Source organism: Blastocystis hominis, assembly GCF_000151665.1.
Source record: "Blastocystis hominis, Singapore isolate B (sub-type 7) whole genome shotgun sequence assembly, scaffold_1".
NCBI classification, from domain to species: domain Eukaryota; class Bigyra; order Opalinata; family Blastocystidae; genus Blastocystis; species Blastocystis hominis.
Genome location: NW_013171816.1, coordinates 194,776 through 221,372, shown reverse-complemented (window position 1 = coordinate 221,372; position 26,597 = coordinate 194,776). Strand labels below are relative to the sequence as shown.

General features: G+C 44.2%; 12 protein-coding genes; 8 read left to right on the top strand and 4 right to left on the bottom strand.

Moving 5' to 3' along the window:
- Nucleotides 1-17: 17 nt before the first annotated feature.
- Nucleotides 18-243, bottom strand: GSBLH_T00000704001 (uncharacterized protein; the record flags this gene model as incomplete). XM_013038949.1 has 2 exons in its annotated part: nt 161-243; nt 18-127 (listed from the first exon to the last, which is right to left on the bottom strand). The coding sequence occupies exons 1-2, from the start codon at nt 213-215 to the stop codon at nt 18-20; spliced, it is 165 nt and encodes a 54-aa protein (XP_012894403.1). The 5' UTR covers nt 216-243.
- Nucleotides 244-365: 122 nt separating this feature from the next.
- On the top strand, nt 366-1,115 carry GSBLH_T00000703001 (uncharacterized protein; the record flags this gene model as incomplete). Its single annotated transcript, XM_013038948.1, has 3 exons — nt 366-554; nt 587-906; nt 938-1,115. 3 exons carry the CDS (start codon nt 366-368, stop codon nt 1,113-1,115), a joined length of 687 nt encoding a protein of 228 aa, XP_012894402.1.
- Nucleotides 1,116-2,452: 1,337 nt separating this feature from the next.
- On the top strand, nt 2,453-4,317 carry GSBLH_T00000702001 (Glyceraldehyde 3-phosphate dehydrogenase; the record flags this gene model as incomplete). XM_013038947.1 has 1 exon in its annotated part: nt 2,453-4,317. The coding sequence occupies one exon, from the start codon at nt 2,453-2,455 to the stop codon at nt 4,256-4,258; it is 1,806 nt and encodes a 601-aa protein (XP_012894401.1). The 3' UTR covers nt 4,259-4,317.
- A 122-nt stretch (nt 4,318-4,439) lies between these two features.
- GSBLH_T00000701001 (uncharacterized protein) lies at nt 4,440-5,251 on the top strand (the record flags this gene model as incomplete). Its single annotated transcript, XM_013038946.1, has 6 exons — nt 4,440-4,541; nt 4,573-4,645; nt 4,680-4,786; nt 4,816-4,958; nt 4,993-5,076; nt 5,107-5,251. 6 exons carry the CDS (start codon nt 4,440-4,442, stop codon nt 5,249-5,251), a joined length of 654 nt encoding a protein of 217 aa, XP_012894400.1.
- Nucleotides 5,252-8,539: 3,288 nt separating this feature from the next.
- On the top strand, nt 8,540-10,085 carry GSBLH_T00000700001 (uncharacterized protein; the record flags this gene model as incomplete). Its single annotated transcript, XM_013038945.1, has 6 exons — nt 8,540-9,157; nt 9,183-9,306; nt 9,341-9,555; nt 9,585-9,689; nt 9,718-9,771; nt 9,801-10,085. The coding sequence occupies 6 exons, from the start codon at nt 8,540-8,542 to the stop codon at nt 10,083-10,085; spliced, it is 1,401 nt and encodes a 466-aa protein (XP_012894399.1).
- A 203-nt stretch (nt 10,086-10,288) lies between these two features.
- Nucleotides 10,289-10,612, top strand: GSBLH_T00006979001 (uncharacterized protein; the record flags this gene model as incomplete). The annotated part of the gene is made up of 2 exons (XM_013038944.1): nt 10,289-10,489; nt 10,520-10,612. The coding sequence occupies 2 exons, from the start codon at nt 10,289-10,291 to the stop codon at nt 10,610-10,612; spliced, it is 294 nt and encodes a 97-aa protein (XP_012894398.1).
- Nucleotides 10,613-10,636: 24 nt separating this feature from the next.
- GSBLH_T00006978001 (uncharacterized protein) lies at nt 10,637-11,317 on the top strand (the record flags this gene model as incomplete). Its single annotated transcript, XM_013038943.1, is given in 2 exon segments — nt 10,637-10,837; nt 10,856-11,317. 2 exon segments carry the CDS (start codon nt 10,637-10,639, stop codon nt 11,315-11,317), a joined length of 663 nt encoding a protein of 220 aa, XP_012894397.1.
- Nucleotides 11,318-12,430: 1,113 nt separating this feature from the next.
- Nucleotides 12,431-13,632, top strand: GSBLH_T00000699001 (uncharacterized protein; the record flags this gene model as incomplete). XM_013038942.1 has 3 exons in its annotated part: nt 12,431-12,523; nt 12,556-13,296; nt 13,327-13,632. The coding sequence occupies 3 exons, from the start codon at nt 12,431-12,433 to the stop codon at nt 13,594-13,596; spliced, it is 1,104 nt and encodes a 367-aa protein (XP_012894396.1). The 3' UTR covers nt 13,597-13,632.
- A 15-nt stretch (nt 13,633-13,647) lies between these two features.
- GSBLH_T00000698001 (uncharacterized protein) lies at nt 13,648-14,950 on the bottom strand (the record flags this gene model as incomplete). The annotated part of the gene is made up of 7 exons (XM_013038941.1): nt 13,648-13,812; nt 13,841-13,960; nt 13,996-14,095; nt 14,124-14,362; nt 14,383-14,486; nt 14,519-14,651; nt 14,681-14,950. 7 exons carry the CDS (start codon nt 14,948-14,950, stop codon nt 13,648-13,650), a joined length of 1,131 nt encoding a protein of 376 aa, XP_012894395.1.
- A 96-nt stretch (nt 14,951-15,046) lies between these two features.
- GSBLH_T00006977001 (uncharacterized protein) lies at nt 15,047-15,953 on the bottom strand (the record flags this gene model as incomplete). The annotated part of the gene is given in 6 exon segments (XM_013038940.1): nt 15,047-15,151; nt 15,189-15,323; nt 15,355-15,469; nt 15,474-15,664; nt 15,694-15,793; nt 15,826-15,953. Coding segments are annotated over 6 exon segments (774 nt in total).
- A 15-nt stretch (nt 15,954-15,968) lies between these two features.
- On the bottom strand, nt 15,969-16,460 carry GSBLH_T00000697001 (uncharacterized protein; the record flags this gene model as incomplete). Its single annotated transcript, XM_013038939.1, has 2 exons — nt 15,969-16,213; nt 16,247-16,460. The coding sequence occupies 2 exons, from the start codon at nt 16,458-16,460 to the stop codon at nt 15,969-15,971; spliced, it is 459 nt and encodes a 152-aa protein (XP_012894393.1).
- A 5,394-nt stretch (nt 16,461-21,854) lies between these two features.
- Nucleotides 21,855-23,918, top strand: GSBLH_T00000696001 (uncharacterized protein; the record flags this gene model as incomplete). The annotated part of the gene is made up of 1 exon (XM_013038938.1): nt 21,855-23,918. The coding sequence occupies one exon, from the start codon at nt 21,855-21,857 to the stop codon at nt 23,916-23,918; it is 2,064 nt and encodes a 687-aa protein (XP_012894392.1).
- Nucleotides 23,919-26,597: the final 2,679 nt, after the last annotated feature.

Genomic DNA, 26,597 nt, shown 5'->3' with positions numbered 1-26,597 from the left:
TTGCGAATAAAGGAAATCTATCTCCATCTTTGAAAATAGGATATGTTTGTCTTCTCTAGCCAATTAAAGATAAAAAGCATAATATGGATGTCAAAAAAGGGTGCCATCTTGCGCGACAAATCATATGCTATTCAATAATTGCGCAACGCAAAACTCCTACCCGCATTACACTTTCCGTTCATTATTTCTTCTTCCTGATCGTATCTTTCAGTCATTGTAGGCCCAGCGAACTAGTTTATGGACGGAACGAATGGTAAATAACAAAACCAAAGTAAGACAGAAATCATGGCTATTTTGGGACCTCATTGCGTTTCCCTGTTTTCTGCAACAACTCATAGTATTTTATATCGAAAACCAATTTTGAAATGAATATGAACGAATTGAAGAAGAGAGCTGCTGTTGAAGCAGTCAAACAAGTTAAGAGTGGAAATGTTGTTGGTTTGGGAACGGGTTCTACGGCGTATTTTGCTGTCGAAGAGCTTGGAAGACTGCTGAGAGAAGGGATTTTGAAGGATATTGTGGGAGTAGCAACTTCTATTGAAACCGATACGCATGTCTGGATTTTGGAGCAGTGATGATTTTGTAGGCACGCTCTCTGAATATTCCAATGACTGATATTGACAGTGTGGATTCTATTGACCTAGCTATTGATGGAGCCGATGAGGTGGATCCTGATCTTCAGTTGATTAAGGGGAAGGGCGCTGCTCTGTTGCGCGAAAAGAGCACCGAGATTCTGACCTCTAAGTTTATTGTGATCGTGGATGAGAGCAAAATTGTGTCCAAGCTGGGAACCAAGGATGCGGTTCCTGTGGAGATCACTCCCTTTGGCTGGAAGCAGACCCAGAAACGTTTGAGCAAGTATGGTGAAGCCGTTCTCCGTCCTAGCAAGGAGGATGCTTCTAAACCGTATGTGTAGCGTGGCTTGTTGTGAGTGTAGACTGGTTACGGATAATGGAAATTACATTATCGATCTGCGCTTCCCTGAGGGTATTTCGAATCCTAAGGAGATGGATAAGGAGTTGAAGTTGATAACGGGAGTGGTGGATCATGGTCTTTTTATTGATATGGCGCATAGTGTAGGACTTGGTATGGAGTCGAGACTGATGAATAGGTAATAGTTGCTTCTAAGGAAGGTATTAAGGTGCTTAACAAGGAATAGTTTGTTTCTGTTTGTTTATGGGAATATTTACGATGTTGAAGCAATATGGTATTTGGATGTAGAGTTATGAAGACGATCGAGTAGCTTTAGCGAATGGAGCGATATTTTCAATGGTTTCGTAGGGTACTTCGAACATCACTTATGAATACTTACTTGATTCCTTCCTACCTTACTCACACTATTCACAGACTTAAAGAGAGTTATTTCTCTCCTCATTCTTGGTTGTGATACAAGGAATTGCTTCTGTTTCGCTCTATCAAGCTTCGGTTTTCTGTATAAACTCATAGATTCGATCTGGAATTACTAGAATGGGAGATGTAGCATTCCAATAACCCATGTTGACGTTCCTTCTTGTTTTTCTTTTCCTTTCGCCCCAGTGAAAAAGGAATTGATTTCTTTATCATATCAATTCCATGTTCAGTACCTTCTATCCATAGTCTGCTATGACTATATCGTTTTCTTGCAGAATTAAACATGAGATGAATAGCAGCAGCGACATAGTCATAACTGCATTCACCACTACCACCACAACTGCAACAACAATCAACTACAAACATCCATTCTACATACCCACACGATCCCTCTGCACTACACCTTCGCCAAAACGCTTCCATCATATTCCTCACTGAAAATACATTACTAACCTGTCAAAACCCAAATAATCACATTCTCTCTCTTTCACAACAATACTAACCGATCCCACCACCCACTGGTATTATCCAAACCAAGAAATACACACAGTTTTCCTTTCCCTGTAATGCAGCAAATCCCGCATTGCTATCATCAACATCGCCCATTGTACGATAAACGAAGACCAGAGAACGACAAAGAATCAACAATGACAACGTTTGGTCAAATCGAGCCAAGTGAGTAAGAGTGGATTTCCTTCTATTCACGGTTCAAACTGTCAGGATCCTATCTCCTAGTCTACTGTCCCCTGCACAACGGGGTCCAACTCCAGTGTCTTTCTATCGTGTCAACAATCTCTCCGCCTTAGGGAGAAAGCAAGAATTAGAAGAAACAAGCACACGTTTGCTAAACAAAGAAGACATTCGTAGAAAACAAGCACGAGCCGATTCCAGTGAATCTCATACACGCAGGCAGCAATCCTAGATTTCGCATCGATTTCACCAATCACTTAGAAAGCGATAGGAATGGTGTATGGCGTATGACGTAAGAGAAGAAGGCGGAAATCATATACTTCTCTGAGGGACGACATGCGATCAGGGGGACCAATCAATTGCGCCTGGAATCTAAACCCTCATACTCAAATTTTCTTATTTATTGTAAATAATGTTCACTCGTTCTGCTATTGTTGCTCGTAACTTTGGAACTGCTGCCCGTAAGCTGTTCGTGGGAGGAAACTGGAAGTGCAATGGATCTATTGCCAAGGTGCAGGAGATCGTTTCGACCCTGAACGCCTCCAACCTGAACAGCGATGCGGAGGTGGTGATTGCCCCTCCCACCGCTTACCTGCGTGATACCGTCTCGACTGTGCGCCCCGATGTGCAGGTGGCTGCTCAGGATGTGTGGAGCCAGGGCAACGGTGCGTTCACCGGCGAGACCTCTGCTGAGATGCTGAAGGATCTGAAGGTCGGTTGGGCGATCGTGGGTCACTCTGAGCGCCGCGGCAAGGGTGAGTCGGATGCTGAGGTTGCTACGAAGGCTGCCTATGCTCAGAAGAACGGGCTGAAGGTGATCTGCTGCCTGGGAGAGTCTCTGCAGGAGCGTGAGTCTGGCCGCTTCGCTGAGGTGGTGACTCGCCAGCTGAAGGCGTATGCCGACGCGATCAAGAACTGGGATGACGCGGTGATTGCGTACGAGCCCATCTGGGCGATTGGTACTGGCAAGGTGGCGACCCCTGCTCAGGCGGAGGAGGTCCACGCCATTCTGCGTAAGTGGCTGCGTGAGAACGTGAGCGGTGCTGTTGCCGATAAGGTGCGCATCATCTACGGAGGTTCTGTGAACGCGAAGAACTGCAACGAGCTGGGCAAGCAGGCCGATATCGACGGCTTCCTGGTGGGCGGAGCTTCGCTGAAGCCCGAGTTCGTGAACATCATCAACGCGAACTCGACGGTGAAGAACGCTGGTCCGGTGAACGTGGGTATCAACGGTTTCGGTCGTATTGGTCGTCTGGTGTTCCGTGCCTCGCAGCCGAACCCTCTGGTGAACGTGGTTGCGATCAACGATCCGTTCATCACTCCCGACTACATGGAGTACATGATCATGCACGATTCGACCCACGGTCCGTTCCAGGGAACGGTGAAGGCGGAGAAGGACGCGATCATCGTGAACGGTCGCCGCATTGTGGTGTCCAACGAGATGGATCCCAAGAAGATCCAGTGGGGCGCTGCGGGTGCGGAGTACATCGTGGAGTCGACGGGTGTGTTCACGGCCCAGGAGAAGGCTGCTCAGCACCTGGAGGGTGGCGCGAAGAAGGTGGTGATCTCTGCGCCGTCGAAGGACGCTCCGATGTTCGTGATGGGAGTGAACAACACTTCCTACACGAAGGACCTGAAGGTGGTGTCGAACGCCTCGTGCACGACGAACTGCCTGGCGCCTCTGGCGAAGATCATCAACGACAAGTTCGGTCTGAAGGAGGGTCTGATGACCACGGTGCACGCCGTCACCTCCACCCAGAAGGTGCTCGACGGACCTTCCAAGAAGGACTGGAGAGGTGGTCGCTCGGCCTGCTTCAACATCATTCCCTCGTCCACGGGTGCCGCGAAGGCTGTGGGCAAGGTCATTCCCGAGCTGAACGGTAAGCTGACCGGAATGTCCTTCCGTGTCCCCACCGAGGATGTCTCCGTGGTGGATCTGACCTGCACGCTCAGCAAGCCCGCCACCTACGAGCAGATCAAGGCTGCCGTGAAGGAGGCTTCCGAGACCTATCTGAAGGGAATCATGGGATACGTCGATTACGATATCGTCTCTCGCGATCTCCTCACCTGCCCCTACTCCTCGGTCTTCGATGCCAAGGCGGGAATTGCCCTCAATGAGCACTTCGTCAAGCTCGTCTCCTGGTACGATAACGAGTGGGGATACTCCAACCGTATGGTCGACCTCATCCAGTACATGGCCAAGGTGGACCGCTCTTAAATCCGTCAGTGACCAAACGAGTTCACTGTTCTTTTGTAAATAGTAGATTTCGTTTCTTTTGCCTTTTTGTTTGACAAGCTCAAGCGACTTGCTGTTGCTAATATTATTGTTGTTTTCAAACCTTTCTTCAGAAGCTATCTACATATATATTATATATATTATTTGTATACTTTTGAGTACGATGTCTTCTCTCTACTTGCAGTACGACAATCTGCCAACTTCCATACTGACCTATTTCTACTACTTTCAATTCAAGATTGCTTCCTTCTTTCATGTAACCGATGTATCGCTTGAAAAATCGCTTGATCCACTAGCAACAAGCTTTCGGAATCGCATTGATGATCGTTTTGACTGCCGGCTACTTACTTCTCGTAGCGCTTATCGCTGGTACCTGCTTTGCAGAAAAATCTCATTACCGTAGCTCGCGTATTCTGGAAGACAAGAGGAAGGAGAGCGCAGACGATCCATGGAGATACGATTCTTCTTCTCGGTCCTTGCGACAGTGGAAAAACATCGTTCTTTTATCTGGTAAAGCAGCAATGCATTCTGGCACATAGACAACGCAGGAACAGGTCCCCCAAACAGTAACCTCGATGAAGGAGAACGTCGCTTCCTTTTCGTGCGCTGAATCGAACGAGAAGGAATCCCAAAAGGTTCTCGGGAAGATTGTGGACTTCCCTGGCCATCCTTCTGTTCGCAAGTGTGTTTTGGTGCGGATTCTTTAATCTACGTAGCCAGCTTGAGAAATACTTTTCTCACACATCCGGAATCGTCTTCATGCTCGACGGCTCGCACTACAGCGAGAAGGAAGTCGCCGAGTATCCTTCTGTGGGTGTCTTTTCTCTCAGATTTCTCTACGATATTTTCGTAAACCCGTCGTTTGTTTCGCACCCCTGCCCGCTCCTCCTTGCTGTAAACAAGTCAGACCTGAGCGGCTGCGAAGACAACCAATCTGTGTTCGATCGCATCGAGAACGAGCTGTATCGTTATTGAATCTGCTTGTCTGTAGCGATCTGATCAAGGAAAGCCGGGGAAGCGTGGAAACAGTCGGCGAGCAAAGTGTGAACAAGCTGGGAGTCGAGGGGCAGAAGTTCTCGTTTGAGAAGGATGCTCCGTGCAAGGTCTATGCGTGCAACTGCTCGGTGAAGGACCGAGACGTTCAGAAAGTGACTGGGTTTATGACTGCTTGTTTTCATTAGATGTCTGTGTTTGTTGAATACCATGGATCTTGTTGCTCTTCTCGTGGCTGCGGTGATTTATGTGTTCTTTTCGGGCGAGCCGCAAACAGGTTCTGACACGCTATTCTCAAACTCGACAGAGATTCGGAATTTTGAAAAATGGGTTCACCAGAGGGGTACCGACACATTTTTAGTCTGATTTGCAGCTCATGTCGCGCCAATCAAGATTTCTGACTTTTCTGGCATGGATCGAGGTAGTTTTGGAGTTTGACTACAAAGCAGGTCTTGTTGCAGTCGAGGAGATCAAGCCAAACAGCACACTTATCGAGTTGGACTTGGATGACGTCATGTATTTCACTTTCCCTGATTCCTGTGCATAGATATCCATCGACAGTGTTAAAATCAGTGCCCGAGTCGGAAAAGGGTCTTTTCCTTGCAATGAGTGACGATTTGATGCTAACGGCGTTCTTGATTCAAGAAAGAATCAAGGGTCGTGCTTCCCGGTGGTATCCCTGGCTTCAAGTTCTCCCTTCTCCCTTCTCTTGTTTCTCAGACACTCCCAAAGCATCCCACCGTCCCTTCATCATTCACCCAATCCGAAATCAAGGAATTCGAAGATCCGGCGATCATTCAGCGACTGAACATTCAGCGAAGTGACTATTATAGCACCTATTTTGCTTTCACTCGGCACATGTGCACCTATTTCCTGCAAGTCGATGCTCCCTTCCGAGATCGGCTTTGGGCTTGTAGTTATTCCGGATTTGAATGGGGCTACACAATGGTCATCACGCGGACTGTGACCGAGAATCGGCTATTGATTCCCTTGATGGATTATCGCAATTTCATTTCCACGGATTCTGTAATTGAATGATTTTCGATTCATTGGAAGCCCTTCGAAGCAGTCGATCGTTCGCATGAACGAACCCATTTCATAATAAACGAGCAGAACCAGCTTCGAGTTGTCACCGATAAGCGTGTGAAGCGAGGTCGGCAAGTGTATTTAGATTATGAAGCTTTTCCTTCCCACTACTATTTGCAGCACTTTGGATTCGTTCCGATCAGCAACATTCACGACTGTTTGTTGATTCCTCTCCCATCGCACACACCTTCTCCGCGCTTGTCGAGAGTGTTCAAAGCGCTGGGATATCCGACGGACGATTCCGTGTGTTTGGATGTGACTCGCTTTCTGAACGACAAAGCGCTTTCTTTCTTTTTGCTGCGAGAGGCCGACGAAGACCAGCTTCAGAAATGCATCGATCTATACGAAACGCGTGTGAGTTCGAAGCAGAAGGGCCGATGGGAAGCAATGGATGTGTATGAATGTGCTACGGGGGAGAGGGGAGACAAGGCGAAGCAAATATGGGACGATGGAAAGGAGGAATTGAAAAGCAAACTGTTCGACCATTTGAAGTGGGTGGAAAGTGTGTATTCTACCAGTATTGCTGCGGATAACGTAGCCACGTGGAACTGATTGTGATTTCTAGTGGAAGTTGCACATGGAAAGAGATCGGCTGTCCGCTGCGTCCAAGCTTGCCTTGCGATGGCGTATTTCGCGCAAGCATTTGATTCAATTGATGATGAGCAATCTGAAAACGGAGCAATTGAATCCTCAGTCTGTGCAGTCCTCTTCCTCGCAATCCTCCCCACAACCTACACTCAATGAAGTCCCTGTTTCGAATCGAATTCATTGCTAGCCACTACTTCGCTTGAATGATTGGGTGAAAGAACACAGCGAGAATACCAAGATCAGCATCGGAAGCACTCCTTGGGGAGGATTAGGCGTGATAGCCAAGGAAGCCATTCAAAAGGGAGAGGAAGTGCTGCGAATCCACAACGATACTGTCATCGGTCTTCACACAGCACTCACTCACCCACGCTTTGGGAAAGCGTTCTCTGCCTTCTATCACCAGAATCAACTCTCAGAATACGCTCTTATCGCATTGACTCTTCTCTGGGAGAAATTCGATAACGAAAGATGGTCTTTGTTTGCCCCCTTCTTAGCGAAACTCCCATCGATCGAAGAATTCCATCATCCCGTTCTCCTCTCGAAAGACGATCTTCTCCACTTGTATGGCAGTGCGCTGCTCGACGAAGTATCTGCACTCAATGCGACGTTGCACAGAGAATTCGAGGCGAGTTGCGCTCTCATTCAGTCTCACAAGCATCTTCAAAAGCTTTTCACTTCATCCTTGGTCACGTATCCTCGCTTTTTGGTTTGGATTGGACGAGATAATGAATGGTAGTGGGCAGAGCTTCTGGTGCGAGGGAAAAGCTTGGTTGTGGATGGCGAAACACTGCTGATTCCGCCTCTCGTATTCGCCCATAACAGCATTTTCCAAAAGGCAGGCGAGTTTTTGCGAATCGAAAAGGAAGAAAAAGAAGGAAATGTGGTGGTTGTAAGCAGCGAGTCGACGGAATTCAGCTCGGATTGGATGATCCGACAAGGATTTCCGAATTGGTATATGCTTCTGTAGGATATTTCTGGTTTGCTGTGAGTAGATCAAAGGGCGAATTGCTGCTCGCGATGAAAGGAGATTGCGTTCTATGGAATCTTGAGTTGAAAGAAGACGATCCTTTCTTTGAGGTAGGAGCAGAGAAACGCGTTTCTGAATCATAGGAAAAGGCTGAGAGGCTTCACAAAGCAAACCTCCATTTGTATGAACGATTCTGTTTGGTTCCCAACGCGGAATCGATTCCCGACAAGTTTTTTGAAATGCTGCGAATCTTACGACGCAACGATTTCCATTCGAGTGAACGCGAGCTTGCGGATGGACGTGAGGTCAGCAGGAGTGAAGATCGATGGAGCCTTTTGCTGGACGCTATAAAAGAAAAGATGGGGAGTTATATCACGCAGGTGGTGAGTGATCGAACGCGCTCGAGGTACAGTTTGAGAATCAGATAGTATGGATAGGAGAGGGCAATTCAGCAATCGACTGATGACAATGAATCGGTTTCTTTCTATCGAAAAGCACTTGGTGATGGAATTGCGAAAGTCTGTAGTCCGTCTCCAGCGATCTGTAGAGTAGATTTGTGAATTCTCTTTGTTGATAACAACCACTTTCTCACTTCATTTTCCAGAGAGGGGCAAGAAAAGGGGAACGAAATGGAAAAAGAACTAGCTACGATTAACACTGAAGAAATCGATCATTCTGCCATCAACGAGCTGGATGCTGCGTCCAAGGTTTCTTCGTATGTTTTGCATGTTTCAATGAATTCAAATAGGACTGCCAAATCGAGTGCGAAAAAGAGCGGCACATTTCAGAAGATGGGAGTGAGTAAACCAGTATTAGCGGGAATTGTGAAACTTGGATTTAAGATTCCCACTCCTATTCAAAGAGCCACTATTCCCACGGCACTGAAAGGAAAAGATGTAGTGGTAATGGCAAGAACAGGTAAAACGAGTATTCAATGGGATGATTGTATAGGTAGTGGTAAGACAGCGGCTTTTCTGATTCCAATGGTGGAGAAGCTGAAAGAACACCACCTGACTGGTGGAGTGCGTGGCATCGTTCTCTCTCCGACTCGAGAACTTGCCTATCAGTCCTACCGTGTGTTTAACAAATTGTCTCACTACACCAATCTTCGTTCTTGTATTCTAGTGGGAGGTGAAGCCATCGAGTCTCAGTTTGAATCGATTTCCAAGCATCCAGACGTTATTTTTGCGACTCCCGGTCGTTTGATGCATATGCTTCTTGAGGTGCCCGATTTTTCTCTATCCTCTGTTCAATTCATATCTTTTTATTCAGAGTTGCTGTTGTTATAATTGTGATGTCTATTGTTGTAATATTTGTAATGTCTATTGTTGTTGTAATTGTTGTTGTAATGTCTATTGTCGCTATTATCATTGTGATTATTTGTCACTAAACTTCTGCTTCCTTCATTCATCACATCTGCTACGATGAAGCCGATCAGCTCTTTGAGCTGGGCTTCGCTCCCCAATTGAACGACATCACAGGCCGACTTCCAGTAAATCGCCAATCGATGCTGGTCTCTGCCACACTCCCTCCCATTCTCCTCGAGTTCTCGCGCGCGGGACTGCACGACCCAGAGATCGTTCGCCTCGACATCGACAGCAAGCTCTCTCCAAATCTCTGCAGCACGTTTTTCCTTGTTCGTCCCGTGCGAATTGCCCGTTCACTCGATCGTAGGAAGAGAAGACAGCCGCGCTGCTCTTCCTGATGCATCGAGTGATCCCCAACGTGCAAGGTGTGCTCATCTTCGTCGCTACGCGCTTCCACGCGGAGTATATCACCGTACCCAATCGAGCCAAGTGCCAAGTAGTCCATTCTGAACCACACCGGAATTAGCACGGTGTGCATTTACGGAACGATGGAGGTGAGTTTCGAGCCGAAGTGAGACGGTAGATGACCGCGCGAACCATGAATCTCGCACAATTCCGCGATAACAAAGTGCCGGTACTGGTGGTCACCGACGTCGCAGCGCGAGGTCTCGATATTCCTCTTGTGAACACGGTGATCCACTTCGATTGTCCCACCTCGCCGAAGCTCTACGTCCATCGAACCGGCCGAACCGCGCGAGGAGGCCGCGAGGGAACATCCGTCGTGTTCGCAACGGTGGCCGAGATTCCGTACATTCTGGACGTCGCGCTGTTCTTAAATCAGCCGCTGGAAACGACGACGGAGGGGTAGAATCGGTTGGGAGGTGCGATGCAGATACGCGTGGGACGAAATGAAACCGACGCAGGTGAATTATGGATGTTTCCCGCGGGCTATCATCGATCCAGAGATCCACAAAATCAAAATGATGACGGAGGGGAGCGAGGAGCTTTTCCGCCAGTGGGATGCGATGCAGAAAGCGTAGATGAGGAGAAAGCGTGCGAAATAGATTCAACATGTATCAGAAGACGAGGCCGAAGCCAAGTTCGCAGAGTCGCCATCGCGTGGAATCGATCGATGTGACTGCGTATCACCCACTGCTTCGATCGTTCATTCCCGATTCGGAGAGCCAGCTGGACTCGTTTCGGAAAGAAGTTCATGCGTATCGTCCAACCGCTACGATCTGGGAGATTCGGCACAACAAGGAGCAGGCGGCTGTGGGAGAAATTGCGATGGATGAGACGTAGGTTATGCAGAAGAAACGACGAATGCATCAGTGGTCGATCCAGCAAACGCAGGAAAAGGAAGTTCAGAAACGTGCCGACTCGAAGAAAGGCTGAGTTGTAGAGAAGGAGGAAGAAGAAATGAAATATCTCAATGAGCACGAGCGAGAGTTTGAGAACGAAGGACATCTCAAAGCGCCCGCCTCCGTTTCCGATGCAGGAAAGCCTCGAATCTCGAAGAAGATGCGAGCGATGCTGAAGAATTCGGGACAGAAACAGATCAACATCAAGGAACTGATGCAGAACGTGCAGCCGAAGGAGCCGGAAGAGGTGCGAGCGATCGTGTCGAATGAGAAATAGAAGAGTTACCGAGACGAGCAGTTCTATATCAACCCGGAAATGCCGGTCATTCGCGAAGGAGAAAGCGATTTCTTGAAGGTGGAGCAGGACGATGTGGCCAAAATGACGTCTGCTGCGAACAACGCTCTGTTTGAATTGCTGGGAGACGATGCGGAGACGATTACGAAGAACAAGCGGATCGTCCGATGGGACAACAAGCGGAAGAGATATGTGCGAGGCACGGTGGGAGAGTTGAAGGACAACAAGCATGTGCGGAACGAGAGCGGGCAGCTGATTCGGTCGAAGAGTCAGGGAAAACGAGGTGAGTTGTACAAGAAGTGGAGAGAGAGTCACAAGCTGAACGAGCAAGAGATCGGCGAAGAAACGAGAGAAAAGCCGAGTCTTCGTGGAAGACGGTTTGAAAAGAAGGAAAAAGCGAAGAATTCTGCAAAACATATCCTTAAACACTGCGAAGAGGAGTGAGTTTCTTTTACGGACAGAGCCTCGCAATGAAGTGAAGACGCGACAGCAGATCGTGAAAGACTTGAAGGAGAAGGAGAAGAACAAGATCAAGCAGATGAATAAGAAGGATCGCGAGAGTTATTTGAAGAAGAAGGGATTGTGGAGAGAGAAGAATCAGCCGCGACCATCCCGAAGAAGATGAAAATCGTTCTTTTTATTTTACTCTTGTTTGTTACAGAAAGCAAACAAATCGCAAATTGCAAATCGCAAATCACAAATCACAAACAACTAACAATAACTTTCACGACATCGGTTTCTTTTATTGCGTTCTACATTGAAGATATCGATTATTCTTACGTCCTTAAACAGAGAATTGCCTGTAAGCATGTTGCCACACAAAAACAGTTGCACATAGTCAATCTGGATAGTATTTTTGGCTTCTGGGAACTAGAATATCAACATCAAATCAAAGAACAAACGGATCCAATGATGTCCTTTACAATGTCTTCCATCTGAGAGTTTGTGAGCGTGTTCAAATCTTGATCTTGAGAGTATGTCTGAAATATCGGTGGCAGGCCCACTATTTTCTTTCCATGTGTATTCTCACCAAAAGATACAATGAAGCATCGATTCTCGTCCAAGAAATCCTACATTCCAAATTAACTGAATTGCCTACTGCCTTAACATCAAACAGGAATTCACAGATATAGTCATAGTAACGAATAGGTTTTCTGGAAACTGGATCTGGAATATTTATATTAACATCAACATAGGGAATGGGATTAATTGGAATCAGTAAAGTATTAGAATCTGCACTGCTGAACGATCCACAATCATAGGCAGTTGAAGTTTGAATACCCTGTTTAGTTGATGGGTTAGCAATATCTCTTTGATTCGTTGCTTTCTCGATATCCATAGTCTTCTGAGCTTGTGAATTTAATTGTCCTCCAGAATTACCCTGTACTACACATTGTTCACTCATATTATCACCATTTTCGCTTTTCTGGTTATCTTCATCACTTCCATACTGTTTAAAGCACGAACTAAATAAAACTCCCATGTTATTCTAAGAAACAGTTGGGATCCCACGATTTTGAACAAGGAGTTACTCCTTTTCACAGATTCGTAGAAACAATGTCCGTATTGCCTGGATTTGCAGCTGATGATGGTTTTAAGGCGCCCGCTGAATGGGATGTCCATGAGCAGACGTGGATGGGTTTTCCTCAAGTAGACCCTATTTATTGGCTTGCAATTGTTAGAGACCCGATATCTGGAGAGAGAATGCCGCTCCGGCTCAGAAAGTGTTTGCCAACGTAGCTAATGCGATTGCACGCTTCGAACCTGTAACCGTTTGCGCCCCGAAGGAGCTCTACACTGTTGCGCGCTCTTTGTTGGATAAGAATGTTCGTGTGGTGGAGATGTCGATGAACGATTCTTGGTTCAGAGACACGGGAGCGATCTTCGTGAAGAACGAGGAGGGAGTCGTCCGTGGAACGAATTGGCTGTTCAATTCTTGGGGTGGTCTGAATGGCGGCTGCTACGATTACTGGGAAGATGACCTGCTGGTAGCAGGCAAGATGTGCAACATCGAGCGTGTTCCCTACTACAAGTACAACATGATTTTGGAGGGAGGTTCGATTTCGTTCGATGGCGAGGGAACGTTGCTGACAACGGAGGAATGTCTGCTGAACCCGAACCGAAACCCCTCGATGACGAAGGAGCAGATCGAGGCGGAGCTGAAGCGTGGCTTGGGAGTGGAGAAGGTGATCTGGCTCCCGAACGGTTTGTTTGGCGATGTGGATACGAACGGCCACGTCGACAATTTCTGCGTTTTCGCGCGCCCTGGCGAAGTGCTGCTCTCGTGGACAGACGACGAGAAGGATCCGCAGTATCCCATCAGTCAGCACGCGTACAAGCTGCTGGAGGCCGCGACGGATGCGAAGGGTCGCCACTTGAAGATCCACAAGCTGCACATCCCTTCGGACATCATTCGCACGCCCGTTTGAGCGCGTTCGAGAAGTGATCTGTAGGAGGAGTTCGCGGGACTGACGCAGGAGGAGGGAACGATCGAGCGCGAAGAGAATCAGCGCCTGCCGGCGTCCTACGTGAACTTTTACTTCGCGAACGGCGCGATCATTTCGCCTTGCTTCGGCGTGAAGGAGGACGAGATGGCTCGGAAAGTCTTCCAGGAAGTGTTCCCGGAGCGCGAAGTGGTGATGGTGCCCACGCGCGAGGTTATTTTAGGAGGAGGCAATATCCACTGCATCACGCAGCAGCAGCCCAAGGGCGTGAAGGCTTAAGCGAGTGCTGCGATCGTCGACAACTAGGAATCGAATCGTGTGTTTGTTGCATCAAACAGAATAAAGCCCGCGCTCGTAAATGTAGCGCGGAAGGGTCTCAACGGTCAAGGTGCGCGGCTGCGTATCGGCGTCGTGCCTCGCCATCTTCTTAAAGAACGTGCGCGCTGTGATCACGGCCATCTCCACCGAGAGATTGTGGTGGGCAGGAGGAAGTTGCTACATCGAATTGTGTCGAAAGCGATACTTGCTGAATCCACTCGGGAAGTCGACTCGAATGATCCACCAAATCATACCGATAGTCCGCGAAGATCACGAACGAGTAGTCGTTCTTATTTCGAATGGTTCTTCCCACGCACTGAGCGCTCTAAAAAACAATCACAAACATGAAGAATGAAAAACTTGCCGAATCGCATCGCAGATTTGATAGTCGTTTTTATCCACATCGTACTGATATCGAAGGTATTCGCACTTCTGATTGAGCTCCTTGGACAGCGTGTTTCTATTTGGAATGAAGGTCGCAAAGATACAAGAAAGGAACTCCCATCAGAATGCAGCATCGACCATAATGATCGTTAAAATGGACTCCCTCTGAAATATGTCCCCGAACTACGCACAACAAAACGGCTCCCTTTCCTTCATCGCACGACTTTCGATAGTTCTGGACAGCGACGTTGCTCTCATTGATATCTCGACTCTCAATGTAAAGCAGTTTGTAGTTGTAAATGTCCCGAATCACGCCATGCGCGTCCCATTCGCACAGAAACAGCTCCAAGTGGCGTTAAGAACGCAACGATTCCATATTAAAAAAGGGTTGGATATGTGCGAATAGCTCGTGAAGAAGCAGATAATTCCGTCAGGAACCACGCGAGCCATTTCCACCAGCAAAGACCCTTTGTGGGAAAAGAAAGGAAACAGACGATACCATATGACACAGCGACTTGATTGTTGGCTCGAAGCGTGTACTTGCTGGAAAGCTTCACATCGCTCTTCGCAGACAGGGAGCTCGACGGCTTCGTGTCCGGAACCTCCATCGCGTTTGTGACGGTCATTCGCCCCTACATGGCACAGAGAACGAAGCCCAAACCTGATCGTTTCCGCGAGAGACGACGACAGGGCAGAGATGCGAATTCCGGTCGATGCAGATGGACTTGGCGACGAGCGGATGGAACTGGAGCAGTTTAGGATACAGATCTAAAGAGAGGGTTCCGCTGGTGATGATGATGTGCTTAAATGCGGCGAAAAGAGGCTGCATCACATAGCCAGCATCGCAGCAGATGAGTTTTAGCACGCGCTGGGACGCGACAAAGTTTTTGTTCCATTGATTTGATGAGACAAAGGGGGGCTCGACAAGCATGTAAAAGCCGTGATCGTATTCCCCGATGAGCGAGAAAAACTGAATGATGCGCTTTAGCTTGGCCACTCTGCATCCATCAACGAGCAAACAGCAGCGCTACTTCTCAGGAGCCAGCGAATAGCCGGAGCTCTCAAACACAGAAAGCAGCCGCTGAAACCGCCCCGAAAACGTGCGAAGCTCGTAATAATCGACGAGACATTCCTGCGAACAATCAAACACAACCCCAAAAGCAGCAAACTTGATAGATCATAAGTCGAACTTCGTTGATGGTAAGTCCGTTTACGATTTCCGGTTGCTTCCAGTTCTGCATCGCCATCACCATCAGTTTTAGAAGAGGGATAAACGCTTCCACCTCCGTCGCTTGCTCCTTCGTCTAGACTTGAACGCAGTGCGAGAAAATAAACCATCGAGGAAGGCTCCGTTCTCGGCATTTGGATGATTTGCTTGCCTCCAAACTCCGTTTTGACCACGCTTACCGAGTTCACAGCAGCCTCTCTCTTCTGGAATTCTTTAGAAAGTCTACATGAAAGCCAAAGAAAGGATGGACTCGGTGAGAAAGGAATAGGATTCTTTGAGATGCGAAGAGGGGATTGTGACAGAATAGTTTTCGCAAAGAACATCGTCGATATTGTGCCCTTCATCAAAGAGCAGAATGTTGTTTTGGTTGTTGATGTGAGGAAGGATCAGAGGACTAATCGAAGGATCCAGTACGTACTACATTGCACAGCGTTCCAACAGCCAACCTGGTAATTAAACACGATCACATCTGCATCGTCAAGACACGACCGAGCAAAAAAGTAGGGACACGTGTCTTTTCGTTGCTGGAAATCGCTCAAATTGTATCTATGTCAAACAAAACACAACAAGAAAAACACGCCAGGCGCGATGGAAGGCCTTCTTTGGTTCCTTGAAAACTTTTCATAGTATTCGCAGCCAAGATCCTCGATGTCTGGAGCTTGGCGAGGATGCTTATCAGAGTACCGACATCTCCGAAAGCATTCATCATGCAATGAAGGAACTAATTAGCAATGCAACACTCACAATTGCATATTGAATTGAATGAGGATATGTCTACGCGTGTATCCGGGTTGATACAGTCGATTTTGGGATGGATACACAGATTTCGACGACTACTTAGACAAACTCCCAAAATACTCCTGTATCGATATTCCAGTTTTGACTTTCGAAATGCGACAACTCTCTTCAGCTCCTCCATGCATTGTTTCAGTTCAGCAATCGTACGAGTACAATATATCAATTTTCCTATCACAATAAAGCATTTGTATGGCGATAAACCTAAATCTGGGTAAGAATGCTTCATTGCGAGATATAAAGCGAAGATGCACACCGTTTTTCCAGTTCCTGTTGGCATTTCGAGAAGTGCATGCCCCTTCTGCTCACTGGTTTCAAGAACTTGCTTCAGCTGCTGCATGTACTCATATTGCTCGGGATAAATGCTTTCATATCTATGAATAATGCGGTTATGTGAGGAACGACGGAAACAACACATCCAGCCCATCTAAATTAAACTGCATAACTTCGAATGGGAAAAAGTCAAATTTGTTGGAATCCAAATCTCCTTTTTGGCTCTTTTGAATTTGGAATAATGAGCGACTACTGGATGTTTAATTTGGAGTGGTTTGATGAGAGTTATGCATTTGAGGGAGTAACGCTTTTCCGGACAGTAATCTTATCGCTGATTATTCTGCTGGTCGTCTACGTGCAATGCTTAGAAAGGAGTAGTGTGATTGTAACAAAACTTGGTAGCTTTTAATGCAATCAATAGTTTATTTCTTATATTAGTCGTAATCATATGTATGTTGTATTTAGAATATTGAAGCAGAAGGGGACTTTTTTTAAAGTTTTTGTTTGAGTTAAGAGTACATTTTCAACCTTTATTTCTACATGGTATGCAAATATGAGATATTTTTCTGATTGTCTAAAGTTTGTATACCTTATCCATGATCTCTCACATATTTGTTGTATATTCTATGCATTTCGCGTGCTTCTCGTAGATACTATAAGCTATTTCTTTCAAATGACCTTAGTTGGATTTGATGAATTGTCCATCACATCAAAAACCACTCCGCAACTCATAACAATATAAGCTCAACTACGGTTGTTCTTATAGCTTTTCCCTTTGCTTTCTGGTCTTTTTTTGGCATCCGCCACCAAATATGACAAGAAACTAATGTAAACTGCCATATGGCAACTTCCATAGTATGATATCCCCTAATATACTCAATAGCCATATCCAATATTCGGGAATTCCTCAAATATAGTTTATTTTCAATTCTTCTTTCATTTAATGTTCAATGTCTTATAGATTAGAAATATTAGTCCTCTTATTTATTGCATCGTCCTTTTATTTGGCACTTGTAAACATTAATGTAAATGCTTTGGATGTCTTGTGACGTTCAGGAAGGACCAGATGTTATTTTTTTGAATGAACTGTGTGCAAGGTAAGTTGCTTTCTACTTCTTTTACATAGTAGTCCTACCGCTGATTCTTACCAGATAGGATTTGTCTCAAAGCCTAGTTTGAGCAATTACTCTGTGTCCTTAGGTCCTAAATTTAATGAGGAATATGGAATCTTAGTGAGTAAAATTCCATTGAGATTGATACCTCCTTATTCTTGTAATTTTACAGTAACTGGCAAATGCTTGGTTTATTCGTCACGAATTCCTCATGAAGAGCCTTGGTATTCTAGTCCAAGTATTTTTCAGCGAGAAGACTGGTATTTTAAACGTTTCATTTTTATTTTAGGGAAAAACGGTTTGATGAACTGATTACGCGAGTACAGAATAGATATTTGGAAATGTACTTCTTTCCATATACTGCTCAATTATAGAGAGCATAATCGCAGTATTAGCAATACATTATATAGCTCATATCCATATTCTGCTGTCTCAATCCATTTTGTTAGGCATTCCGATAGTCCTTTTATGTATGCTCACAATATATGCGTTAACTCGAAACTGGAATGGTCTATCTACTTAAGATGCGAATCGTTTAATGTTCATTATCCAAAACCAGAATGTACTTTTTTGAAAAATTGATTATGGTTATAGCTTTCAAATGGAGTCACAACATAAAGGTTATCAAAGGTAAAGTACCGGATGATGTCAATTGGATTGAAAATGGCGTGTTTTTCGTTGCTAAACCTTTGGTAAATCGCCATATTGGACATTTTACCGAATCTGTGAATCAGGTCTTATTGAAATTACGCTATCCGTTTGTTTACCCCCCATTCACTGATTTGTACCTTCCATTTTTTGAAAACACTGAATTTGAATGGTCGAAAACTTATTTACAGGCGCTTCTGAGCCTTTTTCCTAACGATCAAAAACCTTCTCTTCATCTAGCCGATTCCATTCCTTTGAATAAACTCACCTGCTTCCGTTCTGCAGTATTAATTTGATACTCTGTTTAGTATAGGTTTTGTTAGATCGGGTTAGTTATTATAGAGATGGGAGTTTATTCGCTGGATTCTTTTCTCATGATCTTATGAAGGCCTCTATTTATCGTTATTTCAATATGCAGTCTAGAGAAAATGATCCAATGCATCTCTCTTTACTGATAGTCGATCGAGCGGAAAGGCGAGGCTTTTTGTTACATGAGACTTGGGTCACTATTCTGTCTTCTCATTTTGATGTATATCTTAGAGATATATTTTCTTATTTACTGTAGAACTTGACGGTGTCTTTTAAATACATGGAGAATTTAACTTTTGAAGAGCAGGTGCAAGCTTTCTATTCGAATGATATCGTGCTTTCTCCTCACGGTTCGGCTCTTGTCAATCTACTCTTTTCTATTCCCCGCTCTGCTGTCATTGAATGTAATCCTCCTTATTATATGGAACCGTGGTATACAAACACTGCTCTGATATCACGTGCCCACTATTTGTGGCTTTCTACTTATTATCCTTATGATAAAAGCAATCAGCAATGGAAAGCTGCTGAAAAAGCTTATTATTATGGATACTTTACCACTATATACAGAAAGTATGTTAATAATCTTGTGAATCCTCCTGTATTTGCTGTGCTTAGCGCAGTAAGAGATGCTGTAGAGTATTTGAAACGATGGAGATTTGTTTATGAAGTAAACGATAAGTGGTCTCCAGTATTTTTCAACTAACTAACCCTGAATTCATCATTGGTATTCGCAATTGTATCGTTATTTCTATCCAACTTATTTGATTTGTTATACACACAACAGTGATCAGCTGCTATTCGCCATCTCTATACAGTAAGGATTTGTCAGTGTTGATTTGATGGAGTTCTATTTGGGAGGACAACTAGAACTGCTTAACAATAATAAGTGGAATAAAGTATTCTTTCCTCATAGTAAATGATACTGAAGACTTTAATTCTTTGATATAGGTCTGGATTTCCAGTGTAGGTATATCTATCCATGCAAAGAGTGGATTGATTCTCATTATGAAACAATATAGAGGTTCTTATTTGACTTAGTAAAGTCCATTCTGTTATTTGCATTATAATTGAATAATACACTTTGTTCTCAATTAAATATTGTTTTCTGCTTTTAGCTCAATGAACGTTGGACAGTAAGGCAATTGTAATGCCATCGGGTATTATAGTCCGTTACAAGTACCATTATTATACTAAAGCAAGCAATACTTGCTCAATTGCAGTATGAAGGGAATAATACTGCCACTAATGAAAACTATCAAAATCGGAAAGAATTAATTTACCCAAGAGAATTATTGGTATGGAAATGATGAATCGAAATCATTCCACATATTGAATTGTGGATCATTGGAATCAATAGAAATCGGTGAATTCAGTTTCAGTGATTTTGGAGGCGACTTTGAATTGAAGAATCTACCACAATTACAATCCATTCAAATTGGTACAATTGGCGATTGGTCATACAATTTCTGTTTTAGTTTATTTGTGATTCGAGGTATTGATATGATATTGAATATTTGGGTAATATATAGATTTTCCGAATCTACAATCCATTACATTAGGTGATTGGACATATTGTCAATCTCAAGTAACAATAATTGAAAGTATTGAACGAATGTGAATGAAATGATTGATGTAGATCTTCCATTATTGCATTCCATAGAACTTGGGACTGGTGCAGCAGAAGGAAATAGAGATGAAAACTCAAGTTCATTGATAATGAAAAGTAACGATGAAATGAATGCAAATGATTTTTTTTGTAGATCTTCCAAATCTTATATCCATTAATTCTAAGGGTTTTGGATTTTGGAGTTATGGTATAGTTAATTTGGAAAGTAGTTTTACATGCTAAATAGTAGTAGTTCATAGATATTCCAAATCTCCAAAGTGTAAAGCTACCTAATTCATTTGCAATAGTTCATTCGAAATCAATTTCGAGTATAGTTTGATTGATTGGATAAAATTCATAGATGTTTCTCCCATACTTTCCCATTATGTCTAGCAAATCCACACGTTTTTTCAATATGAATTGAATATGGATTTATAATTAATGTGTAATTGACAAAAATATAAATGCTTTGATTTATCTCATTCTATTTAACCATTCAAAGAGGAGCAAATTCTTAGCGTTTTGGAACGATAGTAACTACAATTGAAGCAGGGGCAAGTACTAATTTCGGAGTGGGTTTGGATTTCGGCTTTTGTTTCGGCTTGTGAAGCGAGTGTACCATTTGTCACACAAATTCCTTCCACTCCATCTCTCCATTTCACTTTTCGAGATGCAATCTATTATTCTGATCGATCCAGTATCCTCCATCATTTTTAAAAAACGATTCTTTCAAATCATAATTAGTGTATTTATAGACACACACAGTACATTGATTGGAAGCGGTAGTGTTGTCATTATATCGTTCGCATTCTAGAATGATAGCCCATTTAATCTTGCGAACGATTTCCAAAAGTTTATTATCCCTCTATACTATTTCTAACAACAACGCTCCAAATTTGATCTCATTTTCATATTCCTATCATTCTCACTCTCGACTCGTATAGATATCACAGTACTAATCAACATTTCTACTGTCACAAGAATAGATCTTCATTTAATTGCATCGAATATGGTTTAAAATGTGTCTAGAGTTGCAGTTATCGGAAATAACATTAAAGGATTGTACAAAGGCAACACATCCTTAAAATCCGGTACTCTCGCCGATATGCCTGCTCCTCAGTACACTGCTGCCTACTAGTACACCAAGTTCAATCTGTACTCGGCTATGCCGTATGCCACCATGGATGTGACTGTGCACACGCGTGGAGGTTTCATTCTGTACATCGATGACGAGGAGAACGCTCGCTACAACCTGCCTCAGGGAGCCACGAACCATCTGACGCAGCCTGTGACCGAGGCGGAGGCCGCTACGGGCATTCGCATCTCGATCGATATGAGCCACGTCTCCAACCAGAACAACGTGCTGTGCGTGGAAACCCACACGATCAGCATCCCTGAAGAGAACGAGTTCAACGTGAAAGTGGAGTTCGTGTACACTTCGACCGATCTGGTGGTGGATGGAACGATGAGCGCTTCGGATTTCGGTTATGATGATGATGAGTGGCACGAGACCAATGCCAACATTTTCGATAAGAACATTAATAAAAAGTTCAACGTCATGAACGAGGATGCGATGATCGGAACGTACCACGTGTGGGCTGCCTGGACCTACAACAACAACCGCCGTGTGATCATCAACTACCTTCGTTTCTATGCTGGAAGTGAGGCTCCTCGTCGTCCCAAGCATCTGGATCTGTACGGATCGAACGATAATGGTGCGACCTGGCAGTTGTTGATGGCGCAGCAGCCTACTTGGGAGTCTGCTGGAGGCTACGGCTACAACCGAGAGTACACGTTCACGAACACGGTGGCTTACAACATGTACAAGCTGGAGGCCTACAAGTCCAATCTGCAGGGTATCGTAATGGCCGAGGTCTACTTCGGAAACACCAAGGCTGCTGAGATGTGTGCCTCGCAGGACAACTATTCGAGCGCGTACGTGGGCAGCAAGGCGTTCATTTCCTGCCCCACTGGATACACTGGCTTCATCTATCGTACCTGCGTGTCGACGCCGACGGGCAACCAGCTGGAGGAGGAAGAGGACAACCAGTGCACGCTGCTGCCTCCCATCGCTGTGATCTACGGCATTAACAACCAAGTGACCATCATCTACCAGAAGCAACAGTCCTTCGAGCCCACGGTCAGCGGATCGGTTGAGTCCTACAACGTGGCTCCCGAGCTGCCTGCCGATCTGACGCTCGATCCCACCACTGGAGTGATTTCCGGAGCTTTGCAGAGCACGCAGACTGGAAACAAGTACACCATCACGGCGACCAACTCGGCTGGATCGCTGCAGACCGAGATTTCTCTCACCTCGATCGTTGTGAACTGTGAGGCCACGGCTGAGTATCTGGCCACGAACCACGGCGAGTACTCGGTGGCTGTGTGTCCTGAGTACTACACGGGTTACGCGATGGCTCGCTGCATGGGAGGCGAGTTCGAGGAGCCCAGTCTGGAGCACTGTACGCCGCGTCTGAGCGGTTTCTTCACCTACGGAGTGAACTCGATCGTGCTGAAGACGAACCAGGAACTGACCCCGATCTCTCTGCTGACGGATGGAGCGTTCCCTTCGATCTCGTGCAACAAGGATCTGCCGGAGGGTCTGGTGCTGGGTGAGGACGGAACCATCTCGGGTACGCCCACTGTGCCTTCGCCTGCTGCCGAGTACGAGATTACCGGAACCAACAGCGCGGAATCCAAGTCGGTGACGATCAGCATCACGGTGGAAGATAATGGCTGCGAGGCTCTGGACGAGTTCCCTGCTGTGATGAACGGAGCGACCTCGGAGGCTGCTATGTGTCCTGAAGGTTATTCGGGCATGGCGACGCGTGAGTGTGTCGATGGCGTGTTCCAGCCCATCAACTACGAGGGATGCACGCTGCTGGCTCCTTCCAGCTTCTCCTATTCGCCCGCTTCGATGAGCCGCGACTCGCTGGAAGCGATCCGCATCGAGCCCTCTGTGTCGAACAAGGTGGACGTGTTCTCGTGCCCCTCGCTCCCCAGTGGTCTGCAGCTGCTGGACAACGGAGTGATCGCCGGATCGATCAAGGAGGCGGACACCTACACCTTCACTGTGACTGCGAGCAACGACGCGGGCTCCGCCCAGGCGACCGTGACCATCACGGTCACGCCGATTGGCTGCTCGGGAGTGGAGGGAATCTCGCTGGCTGACGGAGAGCGCTACGAAGAGCCCTGCCCCGAGAACTACCACGGTGTGGCGTATCGTACTTGCAGCAATGGCGAACTGTCGATTCTGAAGATGGACGAGTGCGTGCTGGACTTGCCGACCAATCTGGATTACAAGGAGAAGGAGATCGTGGTTACCACCAACGTGAACTACGAGGGATTGAGCGCTATGTACAACGGAACGGTGGAGTCGTTCACGATCTCGCCGGAATTGCCCGAGGGAATGGGTATTGCCTCGGATTCGGGTGCTATCTATGGAACCTCGGTGAATGCAACGGATCGTACGGAGTATGTGGTGACTGCGAGCAACTCTGCTGGCAGCACCAACGTGACGATTTACATCACTGTGGATGTGCCTCACTGCGAAGCGATGGCCGATTTCCCACGAACCGCCGCGAACGAGAGCTATTCGTACGATTGCACGCTGATCTCTGGCTACAAGGGAGTGAGCGAGCGAACGTGCGTGTTGAACCAGGACAAGGCTACGGCTTCGTGGGCGATTCCGACTTCGTATTGTATCGAGGATAAGTTGGATCTGTACTTCTTGATCGGAATTGTTCTGATCATCATCGGTGTGGTTCTGCTGGTTCTCGGCATTCTCTTCATGGTCAAGAGAGACAGAAAGACCCTGCCTAAGAAGCCTGCTTCCAAGACTACTTACTTCTTGCCTTTCCTCCAGTTCCACATATTACTATTAGATTGTAACTGTGTGTTTAATGAATGGATTGTTGGTATTAAATGATGATAGTATTTCTTCTTTCTATGAATTCACAAGTTGACACTTCTTGAACGATTCTTGATAAACCATTCTCATCCCTACAACATATTTTTAGAGAACTCAGGAATTCAGATATACCAAATCTATTCGAAATATCATTTGATAATCATATAGGTGTTGCTTAAGATATCATTTAGATGTGTAAATATCGATCAAATACCAAATCAAATCAATACTACGAATACTTGATCCTTGTTAAAAAGGGAATAATGGATTATCACAAATAGAATCACTTCTATATATACACTATTAAGATATCTTGAATTAATATGAATGGTGGATGTACGGAAAGACTTGAACATGTATTGTGGGGCTTGATAATTGTATATCATGCAGTTTACATCGTTATTTGTATCACTACCTATCTTATCTTCAATATGTTTCCCTTATGATAAACGATATTGTTCTATTTCTGTATCATTTTCAATTTGAAATGTTAGAGTCACTTGATTAAAGCACAATATTTCGTAACCAAAAAACGATTGATTCACGAGGATAATAGATATTCCGAAATGACACTCTATGATTATCCGAATTCGGAGTAACAATCTTTTCTTCAGTTTTAGAAATAGTGAGAAGAAATGCTTAATTTAGAGAATAATCATTGGCAGTCCAAGTTTTAACATTTGATAAAACTCTATAAGTCGAAACAACTGATTTTTGATGTGAATGGATAATATTCCTCACAGTTTCATAATGCCTATTCAATCTATTCACACAAAGTTGGCTAATCTTGCAATACTATAACCAGGATCATGTATTGTTGTTACAATTAATATAGTATAGCCATTATCACTAGTCATTATAATAGTGATTCTTATTTCTTCTAAATATCGATTATCATTTGCTGTTAATCAGCAGTCATATTGAACATACAATTGATGAATACTAGCATATTCAGATATGCATAGTGGTGTTTCATTTTGGTACATATTGTGTGATATGAATTGTATCAAAGCCCATAATGAATTCACATTCTAAATGTGACAACTAATAATGTTGCTAGTTCGTGTTATAAGCTGAGAGAAGGAATGAGCAGTATTAACAAACAAGATTCTTCACAATAGTTACTCTCAATAGTATTGATTGTGAATAGTTGATGTTTTGTTATCATCATCATCATTATTCTGTATGGGAAGAGAGAATAATGTGTATTTGTGATTGATTGTATATTTTGGTTTATTATTATGCTCCATGGAATAGAATACTGTGAAAATAAGATAGGTAAGTGTGGAATAATCAGAGATGGCCAATATGAATGAAAACAACAACAATACTAGAATGCAATAGAATAGTAGAAAATAACATATATACGAAGTAGCAATGGAAATGAAGTCATTTTCACAAATTATGACGAACAATAGCTGAAATGATGATATTTCACAGGGATCTGTTTTAGCACATCCTGAAATGAATTACATAGATCATGCATAGTTTTGCTTCAAAACAAACAAAATCCAGACAAACACGATTCTATCATTTCATTGGTTTAACACAATGTTTGATTCTGTTAAATCCATTTTCATAAAATAACTAATTCTGAGTAGCAGGAACAATACTGTTGATACTTAGTACTGGAATAACCAATCGATGAATGAATGATTGGAGTTTGTAGTAAATTCCGTTATTGTTAGTTGGAATGCACAATGATTGGTATATAATGGTTGGAACTGAATGATTCCTAGATATTATGACAGATTGTATGTTATATGTGAATAGAATAGTACTGGAATGATTTGTGTAATTGGTCATAATCTATTGAATGAATATGAATTGGATGTACAAAGATTGCATAGCATGGAGATGGTTTGTACTATGAATGGATGAAAGAAAGGAGAAAAGAAAGGAAAGAAGAAATAGTATTCATTGCTTAAGATCTTAATCCATTCAATGATATGTATTAGTTATTTATGAATGTAATACGTGATAATGATAATGAAGAGTGAATGAGAGAGAATCGAAATGAATGGGAATGTGATTGGTTGTGATATTGGAGTTGGATTCGATTCGATTTCAGCAATTCAACACTGAAATGAAAACAAATGAATGAATGAATGAATGAGTAATCCTACAAACATCGATTTGAATTGAGTGCATACTGTGATTATGTATATTTTGTACCATAAGAATGAATGATGGATTGTTGACAAGGAAATATCGTTAAATCTGTATAAAGTGGACCAATAATGTGAATTGCAATGGGATATTTGAATGATTATACGATCAAATCAATGAACGAATGAATGAATGAATGATATCTTATCTAAGAAGTGATTGACAATCTCAATACACTACTCACAACCAATAATCTGTAAATCAGTAACAAAAATGTCATTTATTCATTCAATCTATGCTATTCTATTCTATTCTATATTCATTCATAGTATCATATTTGATTCACTTTGGTTTGGATGGCTGATTGAATGATTGAATCAACCAACAAATCATTGAATGAATGAATGAATGAATGAAAGATTCTTTCTCTGTGGAGTGATTCACAAAACAACAAAGACCTTTATCACAACCAATGAACTGTAATTCTGCATCAATAATGTCATCGATTCAATCATTCATTCAATCAATCATTTGTTCATGCTTTTATTACTGTTTAACGCATGATTGATTGATTGATTGATTGAATCG